Raw genomic sequence first — 16,849 nt, 5'->3', positions numbered from 1 at the left:
AAACATCGCTATAAATAACGAATCCACCTGATCCGGATGGAATAGTCAAGATAGATGCAGACGTTAGCTTTCGTTTGAGTTCTTGAAAACTCCACTCACATTCCTCTGTCCATTCAAACTTAACATCCTTCCTTGTTAACCGAGTCAACAGGGTGTCATATTATTCTGCTGTAGTTGCATACAACTCATTATAATCCCGAAGATTCAGAGGTTAAGATTACGAGATGTGGCAAGCAAAAATAAGGACTGAAATTTTGGGGACAAATTTTCCTAAGGATGAGACAAGAACTGAAGTTACGAGGAAGAAACTTCTTAAGAAGAGGAGGGTTGTAACGGCCTGAATTTTTTTTAAATTGGTAAAAGTGTGGGCCACAGATTTATCATGGATTGCAAAAGAATCGTTCGCGCTAGAATTTATTCACAAAATTAGGCGCGAAGCCCTTTGTTTCGACCCCTACTCTTTCCATGTAAACCCCGCTCCCCATCCATTTCCTCTCTCTCTCTCTCTCTCTCTCTCTCTCTCTCTCTCTCTCTCTCTCGTCTGGTTTTGGCTTGTGGGATCCTCCCGTGAGTCTTTTCTCCTCTCTCGCTTCTATATTATTCCCTTCACTTCGTGGAACACCCCACACCGAAGACTCCCCTCTCTTCTTCCTGTTCCCCTTCGTTTCCTTCGCCCGAGCCCTCATTTGCCCGAACTTGAGCGGCCAATTCGATGGCTCGTCGATGGTGCATCTCTGAAGCTTCAAGTTTATGCTCGGCCCCTTGATACCTGCTCTCTCTTTCTTCCCTTTCTCGGTCGCGAACTACTAAGGAATGAAGAGGGCAAATTGAGCTCGATCCGTCAATGAATCTGGTTATGTTTTCTTCATACGGCAAGTAATTCTTTAATCCTAACTACTATCTAGCTTGATGACTGTTCATTTTGGGAATTTGAGTTACTTCGAAAATGGATGTTTTGCGGGGGAATTCTACTTGCATGGAAGGGAAATCGCCTTGGTTGTCTGATCCGTCACTTGGGTTAGCTTTCTCGAATCTTGGGTAGTTAAAATTCATGAACTAATTGTCTTGGATGTTGAAGAACTAATGGAATTTTGGAGTAGTACCATGTGTATGATCTTTTATCCTCTATGCATGTTATTTGGGATCAATTGGCCTGAACCGAGCCGCAATGGGAAGCGGCTATTTATGCTCACAAGTTAGCTGAATATCATGATCGTATGCGTGTTATGCAATTTCTAATGGCACTTAATGATGAGTTTGAACTTATGCGAGCTTCACTTCTACCTCGTCTTGAGGGTTGTCACGGAGTTATTAAGTGAGGAGACCCCGCTGGTTATTGTGATAACGCACCAATCCACTCCTCCAAACGTGATGCTCGCTACCCCGCTTCTTCCTCATTGTTAAATTATATTATACATACTGCACCGAAACTGTCACCCCGCATCCAATTGCTATCAATGATTAAGGAAGAAGCCTACAAGGACAAACAATTAATCTCGATATAGAGGTCCACCTGCACACTTATCCACCACTGTTGTTTTCATTGAGGGTTCCACTAACAACTCAAATGTTACCATATCTTTGGAGGATCTGCATTCCATTCTACAAGAAACTTGTACTTCTGGCTCCTCTTTCCCTATCGGCTTTACTCTATCATCGATCCAGATACTTCTTATTCTTGATTCTTTAATTATGCCTATTGCAATCACATGACTTCCAACTTCGATTTGTTTAAAACAAGTCCGTTGACTTTGCAAGCACCTACTATTCATACAGATGATAATTACTCAAATAAGAAACATTTTGATATCATATCTACAATCTCATTACCTTACATTTTCTTGGTTCCCAAACTCTCCCTAAACTTGATATCTATTGGACAACTATGTGAATTTAGTCTTGACATTCACTTCTCTTCTAATTATTGTTGTACGCGGGATCCAAGACAGGAGAGATAATTAGGATAGGCAGTAAAGCGAGTGCCTATTCAAGCTTATCTCATTAAATCTTTTGAACTCTCTTGCCAGTTGTGTTGCCACATTATCATTTGAAACTTGACACTCTCATTTGGGTGATGCTTTTTCTAGATTAGTTCACTTGATTTCTAGTAATCATTCAGGTTTTATTGACAATATTTATTTTAGTTACTTGCCATGTAAGTTGGGAACATCATGCTTTACCATTTGGTCTTAATGACTATTGTCTGTTATGCTCCATTTGATATAAATCATTCTAACATTTGGGGCTCATCCCCTATTCCCACTACGGTAGGATCTCGCTATTTGATGATTTTTACCGATGATCATTCTTGTTAATCATCACTTTATTTCATAAAAATCAGTCTGAACTTGCTCACTTCTATCATTGTTGCCCTCATCAAAACACAATTTTATCAAATTATTAAGGTTTCTTGTGTTAATAATGTTATGGAATATAAAGACAGCAGATCCATTTTGCAAGTTCGTTATTATGGGTATACCTTCCTTGAATTATTTTTTTAAAATGATTGTTATTCATTGTTCTTGTCGGAGAACTTCCCAACAAATTGGTCAAGTGGAGCATAAACTTAATTAGATGTTTTATATACCCTTCTAATCTCAACCTCTTATCCATGATAGTTTTGGCAAGAGATATCTCACATTGCCATATATACTATCAATTGTATCCCATCACATATTATAGGTAGTATCTCTCCTTACAAGCATTTGCATGGCGGTGTTCCTAATTACAACCTTCTTCAAGTCTTTGGCGCTTGTTATTTTGTCCAATTCTTCTAAATGAATGCACGAAGTTAAAACCTCATGCTCATTATGTTATTTCCTTGTGTATGGTATTGAACATAAAGGGTACCGATGTTGGGATCTTATCTAGGGACATGCAATTGAATCGGGTTTAATCGGAACTCGGATCGGACCACTCGAAAAATAGGTCCGTGAACTGGTTCCCATTCAAACTGGTCCAGGAATCGATTCTAAATTTTGAGAACCTTTTGGAATCGAGCTAGTTCTCAATTCCAAGTACCTAGGAACCGGACCGATTTTGGAATTAATTTTTAACAACTATTTAAAAAAAAAAAAACCGGTTTCGCTCGCTTCACCTCTTTTTTTATGGATTGCAATTTCTATTGCTCATATTCGGAATTGTTGCTTTTGGTGGATAGTGAGTTTTATTATTCATCTTTTAATTTGAATCATTTCATTGCTACTCATATTATTTTACAGGAAAAAATAAAAATAAAAATAAAAATAGGCTCTCGGGTAGACCCTGGAACTGGATCGAAAAAACAAGGTAGGTTTCAAAACATGTTACAGGATAAACAGGGTATGTTCCAAGTTCCAAAAACTCGGAACCCATTATAACGAGGTCGGTTTCAATGTCTAGGTCCGGAGCCTACCCGCCCGGCCCATGCTCACCCCTAGTCTTATCTCTAATCATCTTTGTGTATAATGTCGTGTTACCTTTTGGGAATGTGAGATGTTTTCTTCACTTCATCTTTTTGACTCCTCTCCTATTATTCCCTTCTTTACCAATCGTTCAACGGATCTATTCCGAAGATGACATATTTGAATCTTCCTTTTCAGAGTTCTCTTCTCCTAATCTTGATACAGGTACCGCTGGTGATCCCACTTCAACAACTCCTAGTATATCCGCACCATCCGTGAATTGTCCACCCTTGATCATTCCCTCTTCCTATTCGTCGCTCTACCCGTGTGAGTCAACTTTCTATTTGGCTTCGTGATTTTTATTTTGATTCTACTAGTGCTTCTTTTCATGAAGCTTGCACATATAGCGAAGTTTGTACTGTTCGTACTATTTCTCTTTGGCAGCAAATAATGGCATATGAGCAGTAAATGCTAAACAAATCTCATATTTGGGAATTGGGTGATTTGCCTCCTTGAAATTCTATTGTAAATTGTAAATCGGTGTATAAGATCAAATTGAGACAAATGGCACGATGAATCGCTACGAAGCTCGACCGATAGCAAAAGGCTTTAGTCAGAAGTATGGTATTAACTATGACAAGAAATTTGCACCTGTTAGACTACTTGGTGAAATAGGTTCTTTTAGAATCAATTTCGAACCATCTGCTAGAGGTTGTAACAATCCGAATGATCCCACTACATCGGGACCCTTTCGACTTTGCACAAAAGCCATTACTTTATGTTCAGATAGATCCAAAAAGGCTACTCCTAGTAGAAGTGGTGGAATTATTTCAAGTATTTTAGCTTGAATAGCTATGTACTTGTAATGACTTGAAAACCCTCACCTGCTTATAGGTGAATTAGCATTAAAGAGTTCGGATTATTAGATAAGCTATAAGGATTTTTATTCGAACTCTATGGTAATTTTAAGAGATTTTTAAGAAATTTGTATGGACTCGGTATTATTTTTAGGGACACGATATGTTGGAATTAGGTCCCATCGGATCAAGTACATACTAAATTAGGACAATCGGGGACTGAATTGGGATACGTGGCCACACAAGAACACATGTGGGGCCACATGTTACCACATGGCAAGGGGGTTTGCCACGTGACAATCGCAAGTCACAACTTTCACCCGCTTAAAATAGGCGCAAGTCGGTGCTTGACAGTTTTGGATCATTTGGCACGAAAATTGAAAATTGGCCAATGTAAGCACAACAAAACAGTTAAGCATGACAAATTAGAAACAACTGACAAGTCACTGATCGTAAGCACAACAAGTAATAAGCCGACTCTACTACAGTCAGCTAATTAAGCATAAACGTCATAAGCTGACTTTGCTACAAGCTGTTGACTACAAGCTAACTAGACCATTATAAATAGAAATCTACATTAGTTCATTCAGCAGCTATTATCGAAAATTCTATCGTTACTCCGCGGGAACCACAGGCCGCTGTCCCACCGCCCTTGGCTGTCAGCACGCCGCCGTCGCCGTCCCCAAATCCGCACAGCAATTGAGCCATACATGGTCGACCGCTCTAGCCCTAACCGAGCACCGCCGTCGTTCCCTCATTAGGCCGGCCGTCCATCTTGTTCTATCCGTTCGTTTATCCGATCGTTCATCCGTTTGATTTCTCACTTATTCAAGGCAAGTAGATCTCTATCCTTACTACTATGCTTTCTATTATTACGGATGCAAGTGTTGGATTCTATTGATTGATGAATTGTGATAGAGGATTCGGATATCATTATGAGATCTACAATCTATGAAGATCGTGTTACTTTGCCAGAATTCGGGTATCTACCATTGATGTAGGATATGTTTTGCCGTCTTGGACGATCCTCAACTCTGTGGTGTTATAGTTGGTTTTGTCATTTGACCTAGGGATCCTACTTGCGGAGGAGCTTTGGCTTACTCCCCGTTAACTAACAATTTCTCAATGAGCTAGCCTACGATGGTTACAGTGCTAGAAACCGTGGACGACGACTCGGGAAATCCGAAGTAGATTACTCCTATGTAGTACTCATCCTATGTAAATGTTGTAAATAAAATGAGTAGCTATATAAATATGTAACAAGGAGTGGATGGTGAGTTTAAAATAAACGAGTTAAGAATAAAAGTGTGTTGTTTGAAATGTGTGCATCCGGTTAGTGAACTATGAAAATATAATACCCTTTGATTAGGCATGCCCGCCATATTTTGATGTTCATTTTCCATGCACTTGTGCCCGTTTAGCCATTTGATTATTTTTTAGTAGAGCTTCCGCATGCGCCAATTACTCCGATTAAGAAAAGATTAAAATAGAGAATGCAAACCTTAGTCAAGGGTGGATCGGTATGGGAAGTTTCGCCGGCGTCGTGTGGATTGAGGATGCGACAGTGGCGAACCGCCTAGGTCATTACAATGCGTTTTCAATTTTCTATTCACTCATGATCTAGCATGGTCAACCCAATCATGTTATTGAAGGATGGGACCTTTTCTCGATTTAGGTGTATTAAACATAGGTGTCTGATCCATTTCGGGAAGACTTGTCTTCTTCCTCCGTGCACAAATTCCTTGCATGTCGTATCGGGGAGGAGCTCTTGAATCCTTCTTTCCAAAAATATTGGATCGAGAGAATTTAAAAGAGAGAAAGGCTGCTCTCGGGGATGGCCAAGAAATCTCACAAGTTGGGGAAGAAGTCCCCGGTGCCACAAAATGATTGAGAACTATGAGGGGGTCGAAATTCATTTTATTCTTTTTGTTCAATAAATATTGCATGACCAAATAATTTAAGGAGGAGCGCAGTAGTCTGTCTTATATGCCTCCAAAGGCAGTGAAGGGTGTAGTACAACACGGGAAGGCGATTGAGCACTTAGACCAAGACAGCTACTCTAACCCATATGGTTAAATCATCCTTCCCCCGGGATTGTGAGAAGCTGAATTTGACGATCCCTAAAAAAAATACTCAATTTGGACTAGATATGACTTCGGACCGATTGTAATGCATTCCGAGGCTCTGTTAGGACTAAGGAAGGAATGGGTACTGTAATTGAGCTAGAATCAAGACTTCCATAATCAGTGTTCAGTAAAGTAAGTGCTATCTTTCTAATCTAAAAGAGGAAAGCGCAAGGAATACCATATTTTAGAAAGAAAGTGAAGCAAATCCATATCTATATGAAGAAGAAATCATGTAACAAAGGGGATTCTTATTTGTACAAATGGTACTTCCAACTTGGAACTAATGAAGCCAATGACTAGTTCGCACGATGTGTAAGAATTTATCTACAATTTGATATTCTATCGAGAAAGTAAGAATAGCCGAACCTGTGCTTTCACTTTACCGAGGATGCACCCATAGTTTGTCTTTTCCCTTCATTGCCATAAGCTCCGTTATAGTCTTTATATAACCCTACCTTAGTCTCAAGGCTTTTCTCTATTTTGCTTTCTAATTCACTCTTTTCCCAACCGCCTTCCTTAGTTCATTTTTACTAAATCGTTATAGTTATATAAGTAGCATTTGGAAAGGCCATAAAGAGGGAATGGGATTGGTAAGACCACATCAAACAAAAGAGGCAAGAATACGAAGCATTTAAGAGGATGAAAAGGAGGAAATGGCTCACTACATGACATGGTGGAAGCCCCTCCAAGATGCCCGGTAAACTCGGTTTGGGCAGCCTTTGCCTTCATTTCTTGAAGAGTACGAGGTCACCTCTTCATAGACATGGCTAAATGAAACCATGGGCCCGTTGACCGGCCCGGAACCGGCTCGTTGACCGAGTCCACGGTTCCGACCCGTTTACTCTTAAAAAAAAAAAAAAAGTGGGGGGTGGGCCCGGTGGGGAAAGAACCCAACGGCTCTTTCCCATCCCCCCCCCCCTCGAGCCCCCCCAAAGGGCAACGGCTCTTTGAGCCATTGCAAGACACCAAAAAAAAATTGATTTTTTTTAGTTAAATAACTCACGCCTTCCCTATAAATACCTATCTTCCCCCTTTCATTTTTCTCACAAATCCTCTCAACAATTCTCTCAAATCCTCTCAATTCTCCCAAATTCTCTCAATTCTCTCAATTCTCTCAATCCCGCCTTAATTCTCTCAATCGGATTTCCGATCAATTCTCTCAAAAATGGCAAGTGGAAGCAGAAATACTGGAAATGCCAAGATGGCGATGGGAGATTCCGAGTATCCTATTCCTGGATATGATCCTCGTGAGTATGCATGTTGGGAAGACGACGACAACAATATCAACGTTGCTCCCATTCCGAATGTCGAGCACGTCCCAACACAAGAAAGTCTTCATCCTCCTATTGGTATCGAAGAAATATCGACGGCAAATGAGCCGGAACAGAAGGGCCGAGAGAGTATATCCGACTTGTGGCTGCACTTCAATAAGGTACGTGTGAAAGCGAAAGTAAGTAAAATATAAATTGTAAATATTGTTCACAAACATACAAATTTACGAAAGGAGACAGCTACGGAACATTCCGTCAGCATCTAACGAAAAAACATCCAACGCAAGCAGAGATCGACACTACGCAACAACAAATTTCCGGGTACGCCAATTCTAATACTCATCATTTATTCCGTTACACCGATGCACTTTATAAACAAACATTAGCTGAATATGTTGCCCTTGATCTTGCTCTGTTTACTACTGGTGAAAATTTTAATTTGAAATATTTAATAAATACTGCGTTGGTTCCGCAAGCACCAACTATTCCAAAAAGTACTCTTAAACGCAAACTTTTGCATCTTTATAAAAAAAAATCTTTAGCAAAATTTTTTGCGAAATTCAATGGACGTGTGCATTTAGGTAGCAATATTTGGAGTGATCATTGGCAAATTCATTCTTATATGAGTGTCATGTGTCATTGAATAGGTGACGACCGAACCATTCAAAAAAGACTTATTGCATTTCGAGTTTTTGATGAAAAACATTCTGCTCATAATATTTATAGAATAATTATGCAAGTTTTAGAAGAATATAATTTGATAAATAAAGTATTTTCAATTGATTTTGATAATGCCACCACAAATACCGCTTCTATTCCCGAATTAGAAAATATTTGCAAACCATTTTTTGGCGTATAATTTTTTCACATTAGATGTGATTGCCATGTTTTAAATTTATGTGTACAAGATGGTTTACGAACTCTTGACACTTCTCTCGCCCCAATAAAGGGTGCGATTAAATTTTTATGAAGTCGTGCCCATTTCATGAAAGCATGGGGAAAATTTTGTATACAACATGGGAGAAGGGCAAAAAGGTTTCCAAAAGATATTCCGACTTGTTGGAATTCTACCTACGAGTTGCTTCGTCAAACTTTTGATTACAAAGATTTATTATGTATGTTTATTTCGCAAAATATTCCCAAAATCACTTTACTTCCGCAACATTGGGACGTTTGCAAAAAAAATTATATTTTTTTAAAATTTTTAACGATGCCACTAATACTTTATCTGGTATTTATTATCATACTACGCATTTATTTTTAATATAGTGTGTTAATATTGGTAGTGTTTTTAGTGAATACGAAAAAGATACTGAATTAGATCAAACTATTTTAGTAATACGAGAAAAATGGTTGCATTATTATTTCAAAATTCCTCTAGTCTATTTAGTTGGTATTGTTTTTTATCCACGTATTAAATTAGACGGTTTACTAAATTATCTGAATGTGTATTATTATGATTGTTTACATTTGGAAGATTCAATAGATATTTCAAATATACAAAGAGATGTTAAAGAATCTATAGTAGTATTATATGAAGAATTTTGTACTAGATATGATTTAAGTGATTGTGGATCTTTACAATCTACTACCTCACGAAGCTAAACCGGTAGTTCACTTAGTAGATGGTACAATATGCTCAAGAGTAGACAAAAAAAAAATGGGCAACGGGTAGTATTTCTAAAATAGAAAAATATTTAATTACTCAATTTGAGTTTCATGATGCAGAACATAGTACAGATTTCCAAATCTTAGAGTGGTGGAAGAGTCACTCAATCGATTACCCGGTTCTCGCCCTCATCGCTCGCGAGATATTAGCAACCCCTTCGTCAACAGTTGTAGTTGAACAAGCATTTAGCGCTGGAGGATTAGTTTTGGACTCTCGTCGTTCAAGATTAATCCGGAGTCCGTGGAAGCTCAAGCTTGTGTCGACAATTGGACGAAGACTAGATTTCGACACCAAGAGTTGGATGGAGAACATGAATTTTTTAGTGATGATTGTGGAGATACCACCAGCACGGGTAGCGACGATTGACGATGAGGTAAGTTGGGGTTATCAAAGGTAAAAGAACTACATGGGCTTTGATTGTTCTATCCCCAAAAAGATATGTAGACACTTCATGATAATTCATTAAGTTCAAGGCCATTCCTCATCTCTCTCTTTTTTCCCCACATTTTATTACAATGTACAATTTGATTATAATTTATTATTTATTATGTTTATTTTATTATTTATTATTTTAAAAATTAAAATTAAAAAACGGAACCGGAATCCGCTTGGGAAGTGGCCCGGAACCGAAACCGGCCCCGAACCTCCGATTCCACCTTTTCGTGGAATCGGAACTGCCGATTCCCGAACCGGAACCGGCGGTTCCTCGAAACCGGCCATGTCCACCTCTTCATCAATAAGAGACTTTATGAAAGAGTATCTTCAGTTCATGGGAAAGGCTAAAAGGAGACCTTTTTAAAACTGTCGACGAGACTTATTTAAAAGTTTCCTGACTATAGATAGGACGTTAGCACTTTACTAATAACATAGAAAGGATTCCAACCAAAACCTACTCCTAACAAGTTCCAGAGTTCGGCTTTCGAGACTACTTGGGGCTTATGGTTTATATAAAAAAGAGCCATCAGCCTTCTCTCTTGTTTAAGGGCTTCTCACCTTTTTTAATAGAAGGCAGTGGGATAGCATATATGATTTCCGTAAATCAATGCATGATCTAAGGCTCTCATGTCCCGCCGACCCTCCGAAAAAGTCAGGTCGTAAAACGGCTCATAGGGAGTCAGAAGCAAACAGAGCTAAAGGCGGATCAAACTCACATAAGCATAGAGGGAGACACGTTCATGAAAAGTGAGAGGCCATGCTGTGGGGGGGACCTTTTTTCTGCAAATGGATTGGCTTTTAGGACAGATTAGTATGTAAATTGATGATCATCAGCTGGCCAGATGAGTTAGTACTATGGAAGCCAGGCATTTGTGAGTTAGTTAGCTAGTCCCAGTAATAGGCTGAAGGGATATCACTAATTCCTAACTAGGGGAGAGTCAAGTCAAGATAAGATTGAAATTGAACTACTTTTCCTATCTCTCGTTTACTCACTCTCTTTATATTCATTTCCTCTCATCATTAGACTCTGTACACTACCGTGGGAAATCATTTTCTTCCTAATCAATGAATCTAACTGGCTAAGGCGATCACAGATTCTTGGCCCCCTCGTTGGCTTCCACTCCAGCTGACTTCTCTTCTTTCCAGCCCCCCATGAGAAGGTAGAGAGCAAAACCAAAGCTATTATTGCAATGATAGGTGAATACAACCAGCTATCATTAAGAATTTCATCTTTGGACAAAAAACAAGAAAGTGGAGGAATACCACAAAGAGAAAGTGTACCTACTAAAAAAGCAATTTTTGGAATTGGTACATGCTTTTTAAAACTCCCATATTACTTCTGTTTGAAGTCTTCAACATGTTTTTTCTATTCAGTGATGGCCTTTGATCCATATGGATGTTAAAAACGTCTTCCTCAATGGTGACTGGAAGTATATGTCGCTTCATGGGTATACTCCTACTTCTAATAAAGTGTGCCGATTTCCTAGAGCATTATGTGAACTAAAGCAGGCTCCTCATGCATGGTATTCCAAGTTCAGTTCCACCATGGAATATCTTGGCTTCAAATACAATCCCTATGACAATGCTCTCTTGTTCAGCGAATATCTTGTGAGTATACTCTACTACTATTTTATGTGGACAACTTGGTTATTACCGACGATGATCATATCAACATTACAAAACTCCAGAATTATCTTAGGCTCCAGTTTGAAATGAAAGATATCGAGCAACTCATTGTTTGTTTAGGCTTTGAGGTTACTTTAGATCCCTTCATCTATTATGTTTCTCATGTGAAACCAATCAGGCTAATGCAAAATTTGATGACAAAGATGGGACTCTTCTTGTGAATCCTACACTTTATAGACCATTGGTTAACGCTCTTGTATATCTCACGATTACTCGTCTGCCATCCCCTATAAGTTCACATAGCAAGTCAATTCATGGCCACGCTGCATATGATTGTCTTTATCGTAGTTCTTCGTATTCTTTGCTATGTCAAGGGTACTTTATTTCATGGTTTTCACTTTTCTATTCACTCTACGTTAGAGTTGAAGGCTTATTTTGATGTTGATGGGGCTCGTGACCATTGTGATCGTCAACCTACTACAGGCTACTACTTTCTAGGTAACTCATTCATTTTATGGTGTAGCAAGAAACAGATCATTGTTGCTTGATGTAATACCGAAGGAGTATCATCGAGCAACAAGGATGGTTGTGATGGTTTACATGGGACTTCGTCCTAAAAGTTCTCGTGTGAGGTGCCAATATGAAGAAGAAGCCCACTTCAAACAAAACTAATATCCTTCATCACAATAAGAATAGCTTTAGTTTTTTAGTGAATTTAGATACAACTAGATCTTGGATCACTTTTGATAATCTCCCAAGCTCAAAACTCTCTCAGCTTTAATCATATTACAAATTATAATCTAAAATATGATTAGTTTTCCAAACATGTTATTCAGAAAAACCAGATATATAGTAGTACATAAATTCTTGAACACCTATTATATCCAGTCTAATGTTTGGCAAGCCATACCTTTATCCATCCGTCACGACCTCCTCAAGACTTCTCTCTTGACCTTTCTCCCTGTCTTCTTTCCGTAAACGACATGCACGATCAGGCATCATGAAAGAGAATATACGTGGACGTCCATGTTGGAGTCGACACAATTGGCAAAAAAATGGGGAAAATATTCCTTTATTCTCCGTTTTCCATACCGATTTGAGAGAATGCCATAAATAATCCTTAAGTTTCCAATATGTTCGATGTGATTTCTGAATTTTAATTCGATATGCAATGTCGTCCATAACTCTCGTCATCCCCGAACTCTTAATTTGTTCGGTGTGGTCACTGAATTTTTTGTACATATTTAATATAGTCCCCGAACTATATGAAAATATTCAATGAAGTTCCTGAACTTGAATTAATAGAAGAATTGCATTGGATCTTTTCATATAGTTTAGGACTAGATCAAATATTTATGAAAAGTTCAGATACCATGTTTAACAAATCAAAAGTTTATGAATGATATTGAATATTACGTTAAAGCTCGGAGACTATACTAAATAGAATAAAAGTTTAAAGGTGATATTACATATTAGATTAAAGTTTATAGATTATTTAACTAATTATCCATTCAATTTTTCATTCCCTCGTATCACCTTGTTATCCAAACAACAAAGCGGAAGTACAGTGACAAGAATGAAATTCGACAATTAACTCGAAAAGAAAGGACAAAGTCCCCGTCATTATCAGACAGTAGCGTCCCGCGAGGACAGCAGGTGGCACCCCTCCAAGTTCTAAACTCCGCAGTTGCTACGACAGATTGACAACACTTGGAACATGAAGTTAAATATGACAGAGAATAACAGCCAACAACTTAGCCAAAAAAACTAATTATATAAACAGAACAAAACTATAGCTGGTGCATGCATGATAGGACGACAGATCGCAATTTTTTATGTCTCTCCTCCTTTGTCTTCTCCTGCGACTTCTGATTTGGTTTGCTGCGATATTTTTCTTTTTCTTTTTCTTTTTCTTTTTTTACGAATTTTGAAAGCGAAATTTTAAAATTCAACGTACAATCACAACAAAGTAAAGCGTAAAAGTGAAAAAGAAGAATTGAGACATAAGATTTTATCTTGATTCACCTTTAAACTAGATCTACATCCAGTAGAGAATTCTACTATAATTATCACATCACACATCTTTATTACATCTTTTAATTATAAAAAAAAAGTTATAATATATAGCAGTAACTATTTATAAGCCCAAGCACAAACTATCAATAAGAAAATACGGGGTCAAACTATAAAAGGCATATATGGTGCTCACACCAATGAAAAATATATATAGCAGTAGCTATTCATAATCGGGACTCTCGTACTTTCTTGTCGATGGGGAATATGAACCACACCTTAACACTAAATCCATGATTTCATAATCGAGTACTAGGAAACATAGTGTGTTCTTTTGAGCAGGGGCAAAGATTCCAAGTTCCATATAGGTTCCATTTGGAACTTGAAACCTACTTGCTGCAATAGGTTTCTTATTCTTTGAAACTTGAAACCTACCTTACATTACATACCCTGTAACTTGAAACCTACCCCGTCATAGGTTCCGGGGTCGATTCCAGAGTCTATCCAGGCTCCACCCGTATTCTTAATTAAACAATTGAATCGTCGTATTTAATGATCACAATTTGCTACTACAATCCATTGACCACAACTCATATTTAGATACATGAATAAAATTAAAACATTAACAAAGTAAAAGTTTTAGTCGTAAATATTGCCGGAAATGGAAGTCCGGACTAGTGGTTCTAGATTATACACTAATTATCAAAAGTCATGGAATATTGTAGGATTATACAAAGACATGTACCAAGGAAAACACAATAACTTGTTTCAAATTACTGGTTCCAAAGTCTAGGTTTCAGGTTCCACCTACATGGAACATGGAATCTATCCGTCGAAACAAGTTTCTCGATCTCTGAAACCCGGAGCCTACCCCGCATACTTTGGAACCCGTAACAGGGCTAGTTCCCCACAGGTTTGGTTCCAAGTATCAAGTTCTACCTTGAAACTATGCTTACCCCTACTTTTGAGGTTTTTATTTATTTATTTATTTATTTTGTCCTCTCAATTTCTATTAACCTACTATACATGAATCGTTAAATCATATTAGTTCGACAAGATCTAAAGATCCATGTAAAGTGGCCTAATATAGGCTAGGAATACCGGATAGTTTACCTTTTTGGTGGTTGGGGGGTTGTCATCACCTTTTTGGTGGTTCAAAACGTTGATTATTCAAGAGTTTATTTTGAACCTCTACAGTTAATTATTCAACGGTTTGAGCAAATTCTATCTGCATACGCCCATACGTAACCTTCAACCAAAACACTTTAATATGGGATTGGGCGTGCTAGCAAATCGCCATCAAGGTCAACCATCAATCAATACGTATGTTGTGGTACCTCAGTAATTTTCATTCCTTTTCTTTAACCCGTCCTGGACAAACCTCTGACATACAGCACAGATCGCGTATTAGGAATTCGAATCACGACACTCTATCCCATCTTCATTTCGACTATGATTATAAAGAGCCTATCCTCAGAACGCTTGTTAAGCATATTAATTGATGAATAGTTAACTTTATAAAGCAACCATTACATATAACACATACTATTGAAAATTGTAAAATTTTCTAGACTCGGTTAAACAGTACTCCTTAGGACTCCTTAGCAAAATTTTATTATGATAGTTCTGCTTTTTTTTTTCCCCCATTTTCTTACTTATCTCATAGTTATCTTTAATCCAATTTCACAAGGCGAAAGTAGGACACCCCAAATGCATTATCAAATCAGCTACAAAAAAATTAAAAAGCGACAGTGATATAAATTATCCATGAACTTTGGCTTAATGTTGAATATGATTTCTGAACTATAACCCAATGTGCAATAACGTTTCTGAACTTTTAGTTTGTTCGATGTGATTACTAAACTTTAAACTAGTCACTGGACTATATAAAATTATTTAATGTTATCCTTTTATTTATTTAAGTTAAGAGACAACATTAAACATTTTCATATATACCAGGACTAAGTTTGAATACATACCAAAAATTCAAGCATCACATTGAACAAATTAAAAGTTCAGGAACGATATTGCACATTGGCTAAAATTTATGAATTACATTGAAACATTGAGTTAAAATTTAAAAATCATTTGTGTCATATTCTCTATTAAAAATTCTGCTATTTTCTATATTCACCAAAAGACAATGAATTGAAACAATCGATGCTTTAAAACTGATCATGTGACTCAATCCTCGTCACCCACCTCGGCCACCACCTCTTCATTGGTTGTATCTCCTTTATATGCATCATCTTGAACTCCAACCAAGAAATCCTTACCAAGCAGAAAACTCTCTCTCTCTCTCTCTCTCTCTCTCTCTCTCTCTCTCTCAGCTGAGAAAAATGTCACAGGGCGATCATGGAGGAATGAACATGCCTCCTGGTTCAATGCCCATGAGCAACTCATCCTCGAGCGGCTACGACGGCATGAACATGAAGATGATGATGCACATGAGCTTCTACTGGGGCAAGGACGCCATCATCCTCTTCTCCAGTTGGCCGGAGCAGCGGCTCAGCATGTACGTGCTGGCTCTCTTCTTCGTCTTCCTCTTGGCCTTGGCAGTGGAGGTTTTGTCCATCTCTCCTGCCATCAAGACCGGCACGAACCCGATCGTGGGCGGTGGGATGCAGGCCACTATATACGGGTTGAAGATGGCCTTGGCCTATATGGTGATGCTCTCCATCATGTCCTTCAACGTCGGGGTCTTTATCGTGGCTGTGATCGGCCATGCTTTCGGCTTCTTTCTAGTCAAGAATTGGGCTCTGGCAGCAGCGAATAAAGCGGCCGCAGCTAGTTCCTCTGCCGCAGGGGATGCTGCTAAAGTTTAAGTGTAGTTGCTTGTCACTTGTTATTAATTTCTCCCGCCATATAAGATATAAGATATGAAATTATGAACTTTCTTCATTTCGTTTACGGGTAATTAGACCCTCTTTTTTCTGTCCTATCTCTAACTCTTCTCTCTTTGACTTCTTTTCTGCCTCTTTGTAGAGCGCGGGAGTTGAACCCCATAACGGGACTAGCGTTAAACCTAGATGGGTTTGTACATACCATTTTTTACCAGTAGGGCCGCATAACACTATAGGAGTGATTTAATTTGTGAAATTAGAGGAAGTTAGTTACTTCTAATTACAAAAATTTCTTTTCGAACCTAGCAACTGCTTGAATAAGATGGTCATAACTACCCTGTCGTCACGTGGATGCATAAGATGGTTGAAATTGAATACCGAAAAGAGGATGTCATGGCTTATTTTGATGGCAAATTGCGATTCGGGAGGTGCCTAAATGATACACATAGATGGGTTTGTATATACCAATTTGCTAGTGATTTTTGTGACACTGAGAGTGTTTGCGAGGGCTCAAAGAGAGGCACAGACAGCCGAATATGGAGGAGGACAGCTCACCTGGCGCCTGGATGAACCAGGCCGCCAACGTGGTCAAGCCGCCGATCAGGTTCGAGCGCTCAGATAGTGCC

General features: G+C 38.5%; 1 protein-coding gene across 1 annotated transcript; it reads left to right on the top strand.

Moving 5' to 3' along the window:
* The first annotated feature begins 15,673 nt into the window (after positions 1-15,673).
* LOC115742009 (copper transporter 6-like) lies at positions 15,674-16,273 on the top strand. The gene has a single exon (XM_030676071.2). It carries the CDS (start codon positions 15,720-15,722, stop codon positions 16,203-16,205), a length of 486 nt encoding a protein of 161 aa, XP_030531931.1. The 5' UTR covers positions 15,674-15,719; the 3' UTR covers positions 16,206-16,273.
* Positions 16,274-16,849: the final 576 nt, after the last annotated feature.

The sequence above is a fragment of the Rhodamnia argentea genome, chromosome 10 (genome assembly GCF_020921035.1).
Source record: "Rhodamnia argentea isolate NSW1041297 chromosome 10, ASM2092103v1, whole genome shotgun sequence".
Taxonomy (NCBI): domain Eukaryota; kingdom Viridiplantae; phylum Streptophyta; class Magnoliopsida; order Myrtales; family Myrtaceae; genus Rhodamnia; species Rhodamnia argentea.
Note: the sequence above shows the minus strand (reverse complement) of the source record. Positions and strands in the feature narration are given on the sequence as shown.

What these genes read in the sequence shown, in the direction of transcription:
- LOC115742009 (XM_030676071.2), top strand. Translation starts at nt 15,720, where the DNA reads ATGTCACAGGGCGATCATGGAGGAATGAACATGCCTCCTGGTTCAATG.